The 17,390-nt window shown below is 42.2% G+C and overlaps 1 protein-coding gene across 1 annotated transcript; it reads left to right on the forward strand.

Annotated features, from left to right (window-relative positions):
- The first annotated feature begins 47 nt into the window (after positions 1-47).
- Positions 48-11,934, forward strand: mau2 (MAU2 sister chromatid cohesion factor). The gene is made up of 19 exons (XM_040021913.1): positions 48-418; positions 530-547; positions 682-747; positions 1,225-1,320; positions 1,418-1,512; positions 1,610-1,637; positions 1,739-1,894; positions 3,176-3,322; positions 3,428-3,518; positions 3,602-3,705; positions 3,851-3,928; positions 5,055-5,120; positions 5,412-5,495; positions 5,640-5,689; positions 5,788-5,865; positions 5,940-6,051; positions 6,157-6,247; positions 9,301-9,428; positions 9,518-11,934. The coding sequence occupies exons 1-19, from the start codon at positions 185-187 to the stop codon at positions 9,590-9,592; spliced, it is 1,797 nt and encodes a 598-aa protein (XP_039877847.1). The 5' UTR covers positions 48-184; the 3' UTR covers positions 9,593-11,934.
- The last annotated feature ends 5,456 nt before the right edge of the window (positions 11,935-17,390 follow it).

Here is a 17,390-nt window from a genome sequence, read left to right on the forward strand (position 1 = left end):
TCTTGTTTGGTGTGTCCATATTTGAAAAGCTATAACCGGAAGTCGTTTTTCTTCGGACTAGCTCCCTGGCGCTATTACTCCGATTCATGCAAATGACAGAGGTGGAACGCGCAGCTGGGGCAAGCTGAAGCTGGGGACCTTGTCCCAACGGTAAATTGTTGTTTTTATCCCCGGACGACTTGGGATGGCAGCGAGCACAGAGGCCCCGGAGCCTTGGTATCTGGCTCTGCTGGGCTTTGCCGAACATTTCCGCACGTCGAGTCCTCCAAAGATCCGACTCTGCGTCCACTGTCTGCAAGCAGTGTTTCAATTCAAGCCGCCCCCGAGGGTCGAGGCCCGGACTCACCTCCAGCTGGGCTCGGTGCTGTACCGCCACACAAAGAACAGCGAGCTGGCCCAGAGTCACCTGGAGAAAGCGGTGAGCAGCACTGATGATCAGTACTAGAAACACCACCACCGTTTTCACTGCACCACCCAGGGTCCACCGTGCTCTCACTGATGATCTGTTTCCTTTTTTTTTCTTCCTTAGTGGTTCATATCACAGCAGATATCCTTTTTCATGTGCAGTATTAAAACCCATGCAACCTGTTTTTGTTTTTTTTAAGTTGTGCCACTTAAGCATCTCCTTAAAACCAGGTGAGTTTTCACATTGTAGGTTGCATCTTTAACAACACCTATCAGATCTCTCAGTTTGAAGATGTCAAGTTTGAGGCAGCGAGTATTCTCTCCGAGTTTTACTGTCAACAGGTATGTACATCCATGTTATCATCATCTTCCCTGTTTGTAAAAAAAAAACAATGCTTGGACAAACTTTTGCAGAGGTGCATTTGTTTATTTTATTGGGTTTTGCTCGCAGTGACGTCATACTCACTGCTGTACCGCTGAGCACACCTGAGTCACGTGCAAGCCTTGTGTTCAGAACTCAGAGATAACAACCTGAAAAACCTCTGGCCAATAATCTGAATGAATAAAATGCATGCTCTCATGCATGTGTGTTTGTGTATACATAACTGTCTGTGTGCCATGTTGATGTCATGTCAGCATCCTCTCTTGTCTACTCTGTTCTGTACACTGAGAGCAAAGAAATAACTGGAGCTTAATTCTTTGTGCGTGTACACATAGTTGATCAATAAAGCTGATTCTGATTCCAATTAGATTGTGACTTAAATTCAAGAGAAAATGAATTCAGATTCTTTCAATTACTTATTTGCTTCTTTCTCCAAGAACTTGGTGGACTCTGCAAAGCCGGTGCTGCGGAAGGCCATCCAGATCTCCCAGCAAACTCCCTACTGGCACTGCAGGCTGCTTTTTCAGCTGGCAGTAAGAAACATCTCAACATTACAAACCTACTCGTGCCCGTTATGTTAATTTGAAGCGTGGCTGATGTATGAGCGCAATGTTGTTCTGTCTCCTTCAGCAACTGCACGCACTGGAGAAAGATTTGGTGTCTGCCTGTGACCTATTAGGAGTCGGAGCAGAGTACGCAAGAGTCATGGGATCAGAATACACGAGGTAAACTGGTCAGATTTCTGTTTTCCGAGTGAGATAAGTGATTCATCCGTGGTCATGCATTGACTCACGTTAAGTTTGTTCTTTCATTTTCCCACAGAGCCCTCTTCTTGTTAAGCAAAGGAATGGTAAGCTTAAATCATTCTCCTCTAACTAAAAGCGCTCGATGTGTTAACTTGTGTTGTTTTCTGATTATGCAGCTTCTTAATGTGTGTTTGTGGCCCTGTAGCTACTGCTGATGGAGAGGAAGCTGAGCGAGGTCCACCCGCTGCTGACACTATGTGGGACCATTGTGGAGAACTGGCAGGGAAACCCCATTCAGAAGGAGTCGCTGAGAGTTTTCTTCCTGGTATTGCAGGTTACACACTACCTGGATGCTGGACAGGTATTCCCGTGGTTCATTACTGGCTCTAAATAGATACGTTATTGTTGAAGTTTCACAAAAATGTAAGAAACATCTATTTTAAATCAAGTTTTTTTTAACCCCATAACTTGTGCCAGATATCAAATATAAATCTGTATGCTTTTACATTATGCTAAAATGATGCTCAGAGCAAAGTTAAAGCTGCAGTGTGTAAAATCTCACCACTAGATGTCAGTAGATTGCGGATAACTAAGTTCTGTCTTCTTATCCATCCCAATTCAAATGCATAATTCCAGCGACAGTGGCCGCTGTAGGGCAAACAACTCTCACCTCCGCTCATCTGTAATCAGTGTAGGCTGTCTGTCCGCTGTTTACCTCAGATATCAATATGTGTCCACATCTATTTAGTGTATTGGAGGCTGTGAAGCTTTGTAAAAGGATATTGGCTGTTGAGTCAGTGAAGCTCAGTTCTGTTCGATAACAGCATTACTGTGATGAGTTGTTGAGGATATGCTGAACTTTTCTGCCAGTAAACGCTGCTCTATTTGCTGTTGTTAGCCAGCATTGGTGAAACTTTCGTTAAAGTGGGTCTAACATTGCTGGGCTCTGATGTTTGGGGAATAAACCCTCATGTGGTGAGAGAGAGTGTAATCAGTTTATCACAGGAAAAGTGGAATTTTCAGGACACTCGAGCCTGGCAATAATGTTAGCTTATAACCAGCTGCTGATGTTGTTTAGCCGTCTTATTGTCAGCTACCTGGAGATAAGATGCTTGTGTGCGTTTTTTGTGTGTTAGAGCCCTGACTTCAGTTCATAGATGAGGCTTCAGGTGTTGAGGAGGTTTTATCTAGATGTCGGTGGGTTATCTCTTTCCTTCACGCTTTCACTTCTTCGGTGACGGGGGCCCTTCTCTGACGAGAAAACACATTTATGATTCTTCATATCTGGAGTCTGGAAGTGCAGGCACGATTTGCTTCCACGTCACAGGAACGGCTACGACTTCTCTTCTCCCTGACCTTTGGTGTCCTACTTATGCGGCTGGTCTCTAGCCACATACATAAAACTGGATTTGGTGAAAGGCCCACTGTATTTAAGATTAAAGGGTAACATGTCAGCTTCTACTCACTGGTGCCTGCTCCTACTTATTTTTAATGGATTAATTCTCAAGTTATGAGAATGCATACATTTGTTGGAAGGCATATTTACACACTAATCACTGTATAAAAAGAGTATTCAATTTTATGTTTTCTTTTAAATGACCGACTGTAACCTTCAAAGTGTCTGTGCACGTGTCGGATTCAGGTAAAGAGCGTGAAGCCCTGTCTGAAGCAGCTGCAGCAGTGCATCCAGACCATCTCCACTCTCCACGACGATGAGATCCTTCCCACTAATCCAGCAGCCCTTTTCCACTGGCTGCCCAAGGAGCACATGTGTGTGCTTGTGTATCTGGTGAGACGCTGTTGCTGACACACAGCTTGCGAAAGACTCTGAAAGTATAGTGCAAAAGCAGATAACGTTTTGTGTAATATCGCTTGTTTGTTTTTGTCTGAAAAGGTGACTGTGATGCACTCCATGCAGGCGGGATACTTGGAGAAAGCACAGAAGTACACAGACAAGGCGCTCATGCAGCTGGAGAAGCTGAAGAGTAAGTTTGATGGCGTACATTCGCGTATTATTTCCTACTTGATGATGGTGTTAATCAATCACCTCCGATTTGTGTGCTCAAAGTGCTGGACAGCAGTCCCATCCTGTCCACGTTTCAAGTCATCCTGCTGGAGCATATCATCATGTGCCGGCTGGTCACTGGACACAAGGCCACAGCTTTACAAGAAGTGAGTCACCAGCTGTAGAGATTTTATCCTTACGTTGTCAGATGAATGATTCTGGATAAAAGCATAGATTCTGTGACATTAACTTACTTTGGAGATTCTCAGCAGTTTGCAGTTGTAGCTTAAGATTGCAATGGTTTGTGTTCAGATTTCTCAGGTTTGCCAGCTGTGCCAGCAGTCACCCAGGCTGTTTACCAACCACGCAGCCCAGCTTCATACACTCCTGGTAAGTCTGCAGTTAAAGAAAATGCACATGAGCAGCAGCTGTGAGCACTTCTATGAAAGCAGTGGTTTTGGTAGCTTCGTGGTCTGGAGCATTCAGGTGTGTTTTAACACAGCACGAAGAAGGAAGGACATCACCAGTGACGTTAAAGGAACAATTTTTGCTGCCCATCAGTCTGGGAAGTGAGTCACTGAAGTTCATTCTACACTGAGGATGATTATTCACCCCAAGGTCAGAGCGTGTACTGCTCAGAGAAACTGCAGAAACACTCAAGAGCTACATCTCAGACTGCAGACCTCAGTTGGCACATTAGAAAACTGTATACCAAAGTATTATAGAGTCAGATGTGAAGCCATCTGCCACATAGATAAAGGTTGGCTGACAGTGAGTCATGCAGTGGGACAATGATCCCAAGGAAACCTACAACAGTGGCCGAGTCAAAGTCCAGACTTTAACCCGACTGAAAGTCTGTGGTGGGACCTTAAGAGAGCTGTGCATAAGTGAATGCTCACAAACCTCCACGAGATGAAGCAACGTTGTGAAGAAGAGTGGGTTAAAATTCCTCCAAAGCAACACGAGAGATTGAAGTCATACAGAAAATGTTCACTTCAAGTTATTACTGCTAGAAGTGCTTCTACAAGCTATTGAATCATTAGGTGTACTTAGTTTTTCACACACTGGTTCTGGATTTTGACTCCATCATCTTTGCTGTTGATCACGAACCTGATTAAGGACCAGATGGTTCTTTTATTTTTTTTACGTCTGATATGTAAAATGTCAGCTTTGAAACTGCGTACGTTCTTTTTTACATGACTGATGATACAAAGCTTTATGGAAAATATGACATTCAGTGCATTTCAGAAGACTGATGCTATAAAAAGAAGTTCAGCAGAAGTATTTACATTGGTCCCTGGTGCATGTACAACCTTCCCATTTAAGATCTGTGCTTTTTCAAGGTTTCAGTTAAATCCCAATGAAATGTGTCACATAAGTGTGCACTTGTGGTTGATGTTCTATAGCTTATGGTTCTGTTCAAGTGCCTCTCTAACTGCTCGCTTACTGTTTACAAACTGCAACTGTCTCATTTAATATGAAGCTTTCACACCTGTTTTCTCTTCTTGTGTCTCAGGGCCTGTACTGTATCTCAGTGAACTGCATGGACAATGCTGAAGCCCAGTTCACTGCAGCTCTGCAGGTGAGTTTCGTCATCGCCATCAGCTCCGGATTTGTTTGTCCTTTCATTTCTTTTTAGATCCCAAGTCCCAGGTGCATTGTGAACTCGCCATGAACTCTTCGGGTTATCCAGATACTGGAAACCCGGTAGGATACCAAACATCTGTTTGTATCAGTTCATGCACGGCTAACTTTTTTACACAAAGTGACCGTCTGTCAGCAATGACTGTAATTTTATTATTATTTTTTGGCTCTGTGGTGTTCAGATAGCTCTGTGCTGTCAGTGAGTCCCTGTGTCTCTTTCCTCTGTTAGATGACGACACATCAGGAACTGTGGACGTTCATTGTGACAAACCTGGCAAGCGTCTACATTCGGGAAGGGAACAGACATCAAGAGGTTTGAAAGTTGCTGCTTTATCTAACATTTAAATTCTTTTTTTCCTTTTTTAAAATAAATGTTTGCCTCCTTTGGTTTAAATTCCCTTTTTTGTGCGTGTGTTTGTGTTTTTTTTTTTTTTGTTTGTTTGTTTTTAATTAACAGCTGTATAGCCTTTTAGAGAGGATTAACCCTGATCACAACTTTCCTGTCAGGTAACTATAGAGGCTGCATAGACAAACACATCGTGCAGATTTGTTACTTTTTTGGCATTTTTTTTATTGTTTTAAAATAAAATAACTGACTTTTTCAGCTCTCATTGCCTTCGAGCTGCAGCGTTTTACATCAGAGGGCTCCTGTCTTTCTTTCAGGGACGTTACAACGAGGCAAAGTAAGATACTTTTTTAATATTCTGTCCTTGTTGTTTGGGATGAGGGAGATTATCGTGAAAATTTATATCAACAGGAGATTTCTAAGGGAGACTCTGAAGATGTCTAATGCAGAGGATCTAAACAGGCTGACGGCGTGCTCGCTCGTCCTACTGGGCCACATCTTCTTTGTTCTAGGCAACCACAGGGTGAGACTGCAAACCACCGCATGTTCTGCACGTTAGACCACGCACGCTCTGGCACAGTTATTTTAGGACTGCGGATGTGATCGCGACTTCATTTCTTTTTTCCAGGAAAGCAACAACATGGTGGTTCCTGCCATGCAGCTGGCAAGCAAGATCCCAGACATGTCTGTGCAGCTCTGGTCTTCGGCACTTCTTAAAGGTACAGCTGTCACAGAGCCTTTCTTCAATTTTTGTGTTATGGTCAGTTTATGGGATAAAATTAATTTACCTAAGATGGGTCCAAATAGTTTGTAATCTCGAGAGGAGTTTTATGAGCTAAAATCCCTCTTAAGATTACAAACAACAAAATTGTGACAATATTTGGCCTGAAGGGGTCGCAATAGACAAGCGCTGTGTTTGGAGTAGTTCAACCTGAAGAATACATTCAGTTGTGAACCTTAAAGAAGTTATTATGAGAGATGATGTTTCAAATTAATTATTAAGTTTAGCTCATCAGACTGAAGGACCAATGAGCTAGTGTCATGACACAGTGATTACCCAATGGGTCTTCACCCAAACTGCCCTAAAGGTCATGGTCATTTTGAGGGCCCCTTTCCATTTTCAGAGCATAACTGTCATGCACATTAGTCACAGGGTCACACAGTCAGAGATTCTCTGTGCTGATAAATTGTGTACGCACAAAATGAGGAAAGGACTCCATGAAATGATGTGATAGCTTTGTCACATGTTTCATCATTTTAGTCATGATCATGGAGGGATCCTATTGGTCGACTCCCAGATTAGAAAGGTGTGGTATGGAGCTTTTGTCACCATTATGCTGACATCAGTGACAAGTTCATATCTTCACATATTTTCATGATTTTTATGACCATAGTTACTTCTGACTATGTAGCCATAAACTTTGTGAACTCAAACATTTCTGTTTGCAAGCCTCTTCCACCTGCAGTGGGGTTTTATTCTGATTAGTCGGTGCAGTACAGCCAAGCAGTGTAAATGTATCACTTTGTTTTTGAACACTACACAGTCCTGTGAGTAGTGTTTGAGCATGAGCTGCTATGTGACTGTGCAAAACTCTCAAGCCACCTCTTATTTCATTATATTTTGCTCTGAAAATAGGAAACGAATGCAGTGGTTTATTGAAACATGTACAAATATACATGGGGATACAGTATATAAGGCAAAAACAGAGTTTGTACACTTCTAACAAGCTTAAAAGTCCACATCTGGTATGACAATCTTTAATCATTAACACGGGCTGAAGTGTCTAGGCAGCTTTCTTGTAATTTATTTAAGTAGTCTCCAGGAATATTTCTTTAAACTTCCTTGAAGGACATTCAAAGCTCTTCTTTGGATGTTTCTGCATTTTGTTCTGTTCTCTGTGAAGATGATCCCACACTGCTTCAATATTGTTGATGTCTGGGTTTTTTGGGAAGCCAGTCCATATCCACTGATATCCAGGCATGCTTTTATTTTATCGGCAGTGTGTTTGGGATCGTCGTCATGCTGAAAAATGAAGCCTTTGGCAGTTTAGTGCTTTTATTTCATGGTGTATCCGAATCTGATGGTACAGGTGAATTCATAATTCCATCAATTTTGACTACATCCCCGATGCCAGTGGCTGAAAAGGAAGCTCAAACATGACAGAGCCTCCACCGTGTTTTACAGCTGGCTGTAAACGCTCACTGTTGTACCTCTCTCCTCACCTCATCCACACAAATCGATAAAAATTTAAATCTCTCCATAAAATCTTCGCCACTGATTGTCAGTCCAGCTCTTGTGTAGTTTGGCATGCCTCAGCCTTTCCTCCTTGTTTCCCTTCCTTAAGAATGGCTTTTTGACAGCCACCCCTTCTACTGAGACCATTTCTGATGAGGCTTCACTGAACAGTAGATGGATCAGCTGAAGATCCAGATGCATCTCTCAGGTCTTTACTGAATTCTTTCCTACTTCTTAAGGATATTACTTTCAGATTCTGTTCATCTGCTGTGGATAGTTTTAGTCTTGCAACTTGTTCCTCCACTTGTCCAGTGTCCTCAACTTTTTTTAAGAACACACTGCACACCAAGTTGAGATATGCCAAGTTTTTATCTAACAGCTTTTTCAGAATCACCTTGTTATTGCAAAAATATCTTATGCCTGTCGAACCGGAGTTTTTTTTTTGTTTGTTTAAGGCACTTTGGTGCCTAAAGATACGGTTTAAAATTGGTTCTTTGTGCAGTTTTCTGTTATGTGTATACACAACACTGGTTCATCCCTCATCCCCATCCCCTTCATCCCAAATTTTTGTTTTTTGTTTTTTTTATCCTTGAGTGATTCAAAGGTCAGTGTTAAGTGGCATAACAAACAAAACAAACACATTAGCCTGAAAATGGTCGGATACAAGGAATGGCCTAAAAAGTGAGTGAAAAAGCAGCCAATGACCAAAGAAGAGCTCTGAAAGACCTTCAGAAAGCTTGAACAACTATTGCTCAAGAGCACTTTATGAAACTACAAGAACGTCTGGCTCCCTAGAAGAAAACATAAAGCAATGAGAGGTGACTCGAGACTTTTCACGGTACTCTGTTGATGGGCCACCTGTTATCTAGCCCATCGCCCTTATAGCACCATAATACTTAACAGTTAGTTAGCTTATTTTCAGCAACAACAAAAAGAAAAAAACAGAACATTGTAACTTTGATGAATATGGTATTTATTTGTGAATTCTCTTATTTGACAGCTTTAGCTTGGTGTAATGGATAACCCAGTGGTTGATAATTAACAGTAATTTGTTTATTTTAGTCAAAATTCATGATGTGATCATGATAAATAAACTCCATGGCTCCACGGCTACAGCACAGTACAAAATACCTGTTACGTTTCTTTGAACTACATTGTTATTTTTGGCCAAGTGAACATACTAAGAACACACCATCGCCTTCCTGGCACAGTTGTCGCTCCCTTCGAATAACAAAAGCGCTTTTTGATTTCCAGCTGATCATTTTGCACCAGTATTCGGTTCACGGTGAAAGATCCCTTGCAGAAAGGGCAGTGATATGCATTTCTCAGCCAGTTATAGCATCAATAAATCACAGAGTAATGAAGCCACAACTGAATTAGAACTGAACGAAGCTTGGGGAAAAACAAGTGGGTGAAAAATCATTTAATCACAGTACACACACGCACACATACGGCGCATTCTAGGTTTGGAAATGGTGTTTGGATCCAATATAATTTAACAATCATCAGCATACACAATTAATCTTTTCCCAGCAGATTTGAACAAGGCTTGTGGAAACACCATGGACGCCCACGAGGCCGCGCAGATGCATCAGAACTTCTCCCAGCAGCTCCTGCAGGACCACATCGCAGCCTGCAGCCTCCCTGAACACAACCTCATCAGTGTGAGCACATCATCAATCAGTCACACTATAAACAGTGAGTCACTCCACCCTGGTTGGGTTTTCAAAGGAACCTCTGTTTTGTGTTTCAGTGGACAGACGGCCTCCCTCCTGTGCAGTTCCAGCCTCAGAATGGACCCACGACCAGCCTGGGCAGCCTACTCTGAGAACTCGATGCCACAGTGACGGAGAAAATGAGAGACAGAGCAGCTGCTGCAGACAAAACGGTTAAAGAAAACTGGGGTGTCTGAAAGTAGAAGCAGCTGATAAAAGGGTAAAAAAAAAAAAGAGTGAGAGAGAAAGGAGGAGTAATGAATTTAAGGGGAAAAATGAGGCACACTGCACTGTGTCATTTGGCAGACTTCCATTTGGTGCTTTCCTTCATCGTTTTTGGGGCACTGGGGCATCACAGCTGGGTTTGACTGGGTTAAAGTGCCCCTGTTGTGGTTCTTTATAGGCTCATACTCACTAGAATAGTTTTTCACACATTCATATTTTTTACACTGTACACTGCAGCGGTGCCACTTTTCACCCACTGTCTGAAACACTCGGTTTTAAAAGCCCTTTGCCTACCGACTTTGCCTGCCTTTTACCTTCTTTCTGAAATTTACCTGAAACCACAACACTGACGTGCTTTTAGCCAATGTGAACAGTGACTTTTATCGAACAGCGATTTTAGCAGCAGAGAGCAACGGGAGGAAAGATGGTTTCAAAGTGATGGCTAGTTTGCTTTAGTCGTACTGAGGTGGGTTTGTGTGAAGATCTGTAAATGAGTTTTGTTTGGGGTGTTAGAACAGGCAGTACATGTGAATGAAGAGAGTTGGAGAGAACAACAGTACTGTTAGCCACATTAGCCACACAGCATACAAACACTAAGCTTATAGAGATTTTCCTCATGTTGTGGGGACATTGCAGTAACTCTCAGAGTGTATGAAGACCACCTGATACATTTTTAAGTTAGCAGAAGTGGATGCAGAATAACAGCTGACTGCATCTGGATTTAATCAGCTCTTTAATCTTTGTCTGTGGGTGTGTCACACTAGTCATCATGCATGCATGCATTGTGTTATACACAGTGAGGTAGAAAGCCTGGACTGTAAACAGGCGTTTCAGGAAGTTCTGTTATTGAGAATAACTCCAGTTTGACACTAACGTTGGTCTTTGTAACTTTGCGAGGCTTTTAACTCCATTAAAGCATAACAGAGTCACTTTGAATGTTTTCAGAAAACATTGGGTTCTTTTAAATACCTCAAATAATAATGGAAGTGAGTGAGTACTGTGTGTTGCTGCTAACATAGGCTAGTATAAAAACAGTGTGTGTGGCTTTTTTCTGAGCAACAGACTGCACTGAGCACACCTGTGATGCCCACCACCTGACCTGCTTCTTTCTGTATGAAACAAAAAACAAAAGATCTGCAGTTTTGTTGAACTTTTCTTTTAAATTCACCTGCGTTGTTCCACGAACGTGACAGACGCAGCTCGTCTCTTAAGCTTTGTTCCAAACCACCATGAATGTGTTCTTATATTAAGTCAAATAAAGCTTTTGGTTTTGAAGAGTTCGTTTTAAAGTCGAACCAGTGGCCAGACAGATGCGTTTAGTTTGTCGTTGTGCACGAGTTCAGTATTTGTCTCTTTAAAAGCACAGGATATATTTGGATACGCATTACAAAGCATACTATGTGTAATTATGTTAATGTTATGCAATGATATGTTTGATATGGCTTACTAACTGAAAAGGATCAAATGTTTAAAGTTGTATGAAACGGCCAAACCAGCGGAGCATTTTGGAAACATAAGAACTTATTGAACGTCCAGTTGTATGTAAAGTGTAAAATATGACTGCGATGTCACAAAAAAAGTCTAATCTGACATCTTTTGACACTACAGTCTTGCAGCCTGACTGTGCTTCCCTTTAGATTTTTGTCATTTCACTCTCACTGTGTATATCTCTATGCTGTGCACATTTTCCCCGGGTCAACAAACCAGTAATAAGAATAGCATTTCTACTAAAATAGAACCGACTGTTACCTCTTTGCACATGTGCCGTTTCACAATGAAACCTGCAAACGTTTTCAGAGTTATAGTGTTTTCCGTTTCACTTATCTCTTCCAGACGATGTCTTTATGTATCTATATTTAAATTATTTATTTATTTAAGGGTTTTTTTGTTTTTTGCCGACACAGTTTATAATAGTTTTGATATATTATTATATAGCATGTAGGATATGATTTTTGAGTTCATGCTAAAGTAGGAAAAGATTTAATTAGTTAAGACAGTTTTACAAATGTATTTTAAAAATCAACTACTGAGTTTCGTCAGCTGCATAGTGATTATTGCGATAAAGCAAAGACGTTCGGTTGGTACGGTGTGGTTGCCATTTATTTTATTGCCATTTTACAGCATGTCATAAAAGGGAATGTTTAATTTCTGTTCGCCATGTTGTCATTTTCATGACTTAACTTTAACACTTGTATAACTTTTTTTTATGAATAAAGATTCTAAAGTTGAATGATTTGTTTGTTTTCACTGAATATGCTTCTACACTTGGATCCACTCTGAAACAACGTGTGGCGCTGCAGCGAGGAGAAAGCCTGATAACTGTGTTCAGCACATATGATTGAGTGAAATAATGCCTGCAGAGCCATACCAAAGATTTAGCTGTTTTAGCTTCTCCAGTAGAAGCACACACTCTGCATTACATCACATTGAACTGTGTGGGAAACCAGGCTGATGTGCTGTAAGTGAATTATTTTGTCCACATGTTCAGTGCGTCCACTGGGTTTCATAATTCTTGTACATTATTTTAAAAAATGTCCAAAAAACACTGTTGTTTTGTCAGTTTGAAGTCTGCATCGATTTATGCGAGTCGCTTGAATGTGTTAAGAGCAGTCTTCACTTGCACTGCGTTGCTGCACAGTGATGTCTGTCCGCCTTTTAATTTCCTGGCGTACAGATGGATCGTAGTGGAGGAAAATGCACCAAAAAATGTGAAACCCAAAACTTTGTGCGTGACGTAAAGTCAAAGAGCTGTTTTGCAAAGAATTCTCCAAGTCCACACAGAAGTTAAGTTCAACCACAAGACCTGATTTTAATTATACAGCCTGTCTTCTAAAAGGGTTTGACGTTTTATGAACGCCTGAGATGATGTTTGATTAATGCAGCGGTTTCCGAGCTGTGGTGTGGGCCTAACGGCCAGTCCTGGGGAAGCATGGACAACCATGGGGCAGGGGCCGGGGGGGATGAGTGAAAATCAACCAGAAGAGTTTGTAAAGCCACCATGCTGGAGTTTATTTCTCTATGATTCAACTTGGATTTGTTCTTCTTTTTTTTTTTTTTTTTTTACTTGTGTGTGGAAATCACAAGTTTTTCCATCTTCTGGAGCCGGTTGACCATCTAAAGGCTGGGATAGTTTTATTTTTTTAATTGAATTTATCTGTTTTAATCACCCAAACTGAAAACCTTTTAATAGAAAAATTGCAACCCCACTGTATGAAGATAAATTTAATAGGTACTATCTTCTAGTTTACTTCTTTAGTAGGTTCAATAAACCTAACCATGATGGGTGACAGGTGACCTGGAGGTTAAGACATGCTTAAAAGACAGACATGAATTAATTTAAGGAGAAAAGGTTATGGTGTGAAAAACTACAGTATATGCATCCTTATGTAGGAGTGAGAACAGTGAATAGAAAATAGTCATTTCACATTAAGCCTACTGCTGTACATAACCGCTGTATGTGTTAATAATATCTTTGCAGCGCATGAAAAGTGTGAATGACATCAGGACCACAAGGGAAGTGAAGACCATCACCTGCTCAGACAAAAAGCCAACAAAAGGTCTCGTGTTTCAGGTGTGGTGAAAGCTGGGTCCACTTTTAAAACCTCTTCATTTTGGTGAATGAGTTGCAGAAGATGTGAAAAGTGAAAATGTGTGCCACAACATATTCTCAAACCTCAGTACACAAAATTAAAAAGCTACACGTCCACCACTTTACACCTACAGCCCATCATTCACTCGGGATGATGAATTTGGAGCAGTTATTTTGAAAATCAGCCATCTGTCTTCTCTGCTGAGGTAAGGCATGCATGTGAGGTAGGACATGAAGGCACACCGGGGGCAGAGGGAGACAAGGTTTCACTGTTCAGTGAGCAGCCAGCCTGCAGAGTCCTGCCACAGAGGGAGACAGACACACACATGCGCGCGCGCGGTGGAGACTCCATTACATTTTTATCACCGTGATTACGCCAAACTTCGTCTGCGTAATCTGATTAGAGAACAGACAGTAATCATTCACACGTTAGAAAGATGGTGTAACATCAGCGCAGTTTAAAATGTAAACTGGTGAGGACCCTATAGCACCAATGAAACCCCTAAAACATTGAATGAACACTTAATTGGTGTCAGGCTGAGTTGGTTTAATAGATCCCTTTCTTATAGGTGGTTATGTCAGATCAGCACGCCCGTAGACTCATTTTCCTCTTTAAAGACGCTTAAATTGATTTTTACGCAAGTTGGAGAAAGGCCAGCAGGGTGGGAATCATGAATCCTTCAAAGCTTTTACAAATGAATTCACAGGAACAGCAAACATCTGCGCCCTGACTTCAAATTTATAACTTGTTTAATGTGAAAATGATCAAATAACTCCTTCTGTGCGCTAAATGTGTGCATGAGTTTTAACTTGATGCGCAGTTGCCTTTGTCCGCGTTCAGAAAAAGCACGAAATTTCCACCCACGAACATGAGGTTAGGCAACCTGACGCAGATACCGGCATTCATCGGAGACCCCCGTACGAAAGCTCATCTTTTCTCAATACCTGATTTCTAGTCAATCTGATCCCAGTACACCTACACCCACCCCCTCTCTCCTCCTTTATTCCTTCGTGCACCGATGCCGCCGGGTGACTGTCTCCACCGAAGGAGGAGGAGGTTACAGTGAGAAGTGAAAACTTTTGGGACGCTCTAGGTGTCTTGGACGTAGCTGCTGAAAGGAGTCATTTCCTGCCAAATAGTGAGCCCGCCTAATCGTGACTGCTGCTGCTACTTCCTGCATTGTTACAGTGCTTAATGAGGATTAAGTTGAAGCTGTCATGTCGTAACGGGCGGCCATTAGGCCTGCTCCACACGGAGAGAGGAGCTGCAGGCTGGCCTCGCCTCACTATGATTTCTGAACTGAACCCTTTCCACCTGGACAGGACCTGTAAAACCTGAGTGTACAGTCCTGACCTTAATAAACACCATTTCTACTAGCATATCAATTATATATATATATGTGTGTGTGTGTGTGTGTGAATAAAATCTGCTTTGTTTAATAATCTTTATGAGCTACTTTGTTACTTAACAGGTCCAGCCTATTTAAACAAGCTATGTACACTTCTAACATAGATCACATGACAGGCATGTATGTAACCCAATAAGCCTTATTAAGTCTCTGGCTTCACACTTTGTCAATAGTACTCACTTCAAGGTTGTTCGTTTGGTTAATTATCCACTTTGATTAAATGATGAATCAGCCAATTAGTGTGTGTGTGTGTAACACTGTCCACACAATGCGAGAATAAAACCCAAAGACACCCAAAGTCTCCAAGATTTCACTCATTTATTGTCATAAAGCCCTCCTGTTGGAGGGGTAGTGAATCACTCATATATCTACCGGGATACAACGTTGTCATTAACATAAATGTACTGATTTGTTTGATGAAATCAGTCAGTCAGTCCAAGCCTGTCCCAAGTGAACTGTATTTTCTGTATTTTATATCCCAAAAGCAAATGTTCACTAAATGTCAATAGCAGACATCTAGTTTATGTATCCTAAAAAAACAAAAAAAAGTCTGGCAAGGCTTCCACCTTGTAGACCTCTTCCAGAGGTGGACCGCTCCGCTTTGAAGTCTTTTCATTGCAAGTGCTTTGACTTGTGGCTTGGAAAAACTTCCCCCAGGGGTTGCAGAAAGTGACCAGAAATAACACAGAAGAGATGACTTCAGTGTTCTCAAGTGCAACTCACAGCCCTGATTGTTTTTTAATAGAGCTGGGATAACGCAGTTCTTCTCCATGGGTCTGCTGGAGGAGGAGGAGCAATATTTACAGAAAGATTCATCACAACCTGTAAACTCAAGACCGCCTTTCCCCCCCCCCCCTTCATCTTAATTTGATTTTTTTTTTCTTTGTGCTGGGTGATTATGTGAAGATGGCTCCCTTGCTACAGATGTGATTGCTTTACACGAGACAATCTGTAGCCTCAGGAGATGGAACAGTGGGATGAGGGGACAGAAACAATCAGACCCGATGACACAGCAACATCTAGAGAGAGAGCTCTTTTTGTTGTCATTTAAAGAATGGGAGGGTGAGGCTGACAAAGCACTTCTAACCACCCCCCTCTGCACCCACCTGGAGGCTAGCACTCCCGCTCCCGCTCAGTCTTTATGGACTTCTGTCGTACTTAGATCGCTGTATTCCAGGCACACACACGTTTACATATGGATGTCCATTTATATGCACGGTAGTGGACGAATGAGGATGAGTTCAGTTCACAGGGATGCTTTGAAGCGATGCAGGTCTTGTCATGAAAGAGCACGCCAGCTGGAGCTTTTACAGAAGGGACTCTGTCACTGGCATAGTATAACCCAGCTGAGAGTGCTCTGGACTTGCATGTTTGGATCTGATTCTAACTGCAGGGCTGGCTGACCGCTCTTTAAAGCAAACCTCCTCTGTGCCCCCCCCACCCACCACACACACACCTTCTTCACTGTAAAGAGAGACACAAATAGCCTTAATGTTTGGGTTCAGGACTTGGATCTATTCTGAGTTGCATCACATGCTGCTGCACACAGTGACTCTGAATCAGGAGATAAGTGAGGATGGTTACCTTAGATCATAATTTGAGGTCAGGGAGACAAATGTGAGGCCGGATAATTACACGATGCTGAGGATGTGACGCTGATGCACTTCTGCAGTAGAGACACTGAAGGTAAACATGGCGCTGACTTTGCTTGTGTAAGATCACAGACTGAGCTCAGCAGACAACGTGTTTATGGAGTATTTATATGTATATTTACTCCCCACATGACATCTATCATCTATCTAAGTCTGGGGGGGGGGGGGGGGGGGGGGGGGGAGATTGCAGCTGCCCTCCCCCCCATTAAACCCTGCAAACCATCATGTACAATGCAAACATTAAACTGCTGGGTGGCATGTTTACTATGCATCACTCACTGACTGTATGAATGTGAACAATCTGAGCTTTAATCAGGCATGTAAAGACAACATGAACCACTGACGTGATTAAATACGTGTCTATATGGACTACATCAGCACAACATAGCAAAAAAAAATAAAAAATTAATAAATAAGGGTTTGATAAATCGATTTAGTCACATTCGCCTCTGCCAGGCACAGATTCAACATTATGAAATAAAACAGGACCACCCCCATTAAGCTCATAATGTACTTTAAGTAGAAATAAATCAGCATTTGCTTGCACTTTGGAGACCTTTAAGGGTCCGGGCTCGGGTGCAGTTGAGCGGATTGTCTCCTCGCTCTTGCAGCTGCTGTCCGCTTTGTTTTGTGTGCAAATTGATTATTTGTCCACATGCTAAGTTTGAAGCGTTACTTGTGTCACCGTGCCCATAAGGCTGGCAATAAAGCCACTCTGGCATCTGTGAGCTGAGTCCTGACTTGGAGTTAGAGCCACCGTAGAAGCTGTGGTGATTCAAAGAGGATGCTAGTGAGTGTTTGGGATGAAATATGTGGTGTTTTACATATTCATGGGTCAGTACTTTAACAGTGTGTGTGCGTGTGTGAGTGTGTATTGGAGGGGATCTGTACACTTGCTGGTACACTCACGGGTCACTCCGGGGACCCCGGGGGGCCCTGACATTGTCGTCCCGCTTTGGCCCTCCGTGGTCAGTGACTTACATGATGTGATCCGGTCGCCCTGGTATGGCGAGGTGCGCATGCCCACTAAGAGGAC

This window comes from Simochromis diagramma, unplaced genomic scaffold, assembly GCF_900408965.1.
Source record: "Simochromis diagramma unplaced genomic scaffold, fSimDia1.1 OVJJ01000205.1, whole genome shotgun sequence".
Classification (NCBI taxonomy): domain Eukaryota; kingdom Metazoa; phylum Chordata; class Actinopteri; order Cichliformes; family Cichlidae; genus Simochromis; species Simochromis diagramma.

Coding starts and splice junctions, on each gene's coding strand:
- mau2 (XM_040021913.1), top strand. CDS start 185: ATGGCAGCGAGCACAGAGGCCCCGGAGCCTTGGTATCTGGCTCTGCTG. Junction 1,513..1,609: donor ATGGGATCAGAATACACGAG/GTAAACTGGTCA, acceptor ATTTTCCCACAG/AGCCCTCTTCTTGTTAAGCA. Junction 6,052..6,156: donor TTGTTCTAGGCAACCACAGG/GTGAGACTGCAA, acceptor TCTTTTTTCCAG/GAAAGCAACAACATGGTGGT.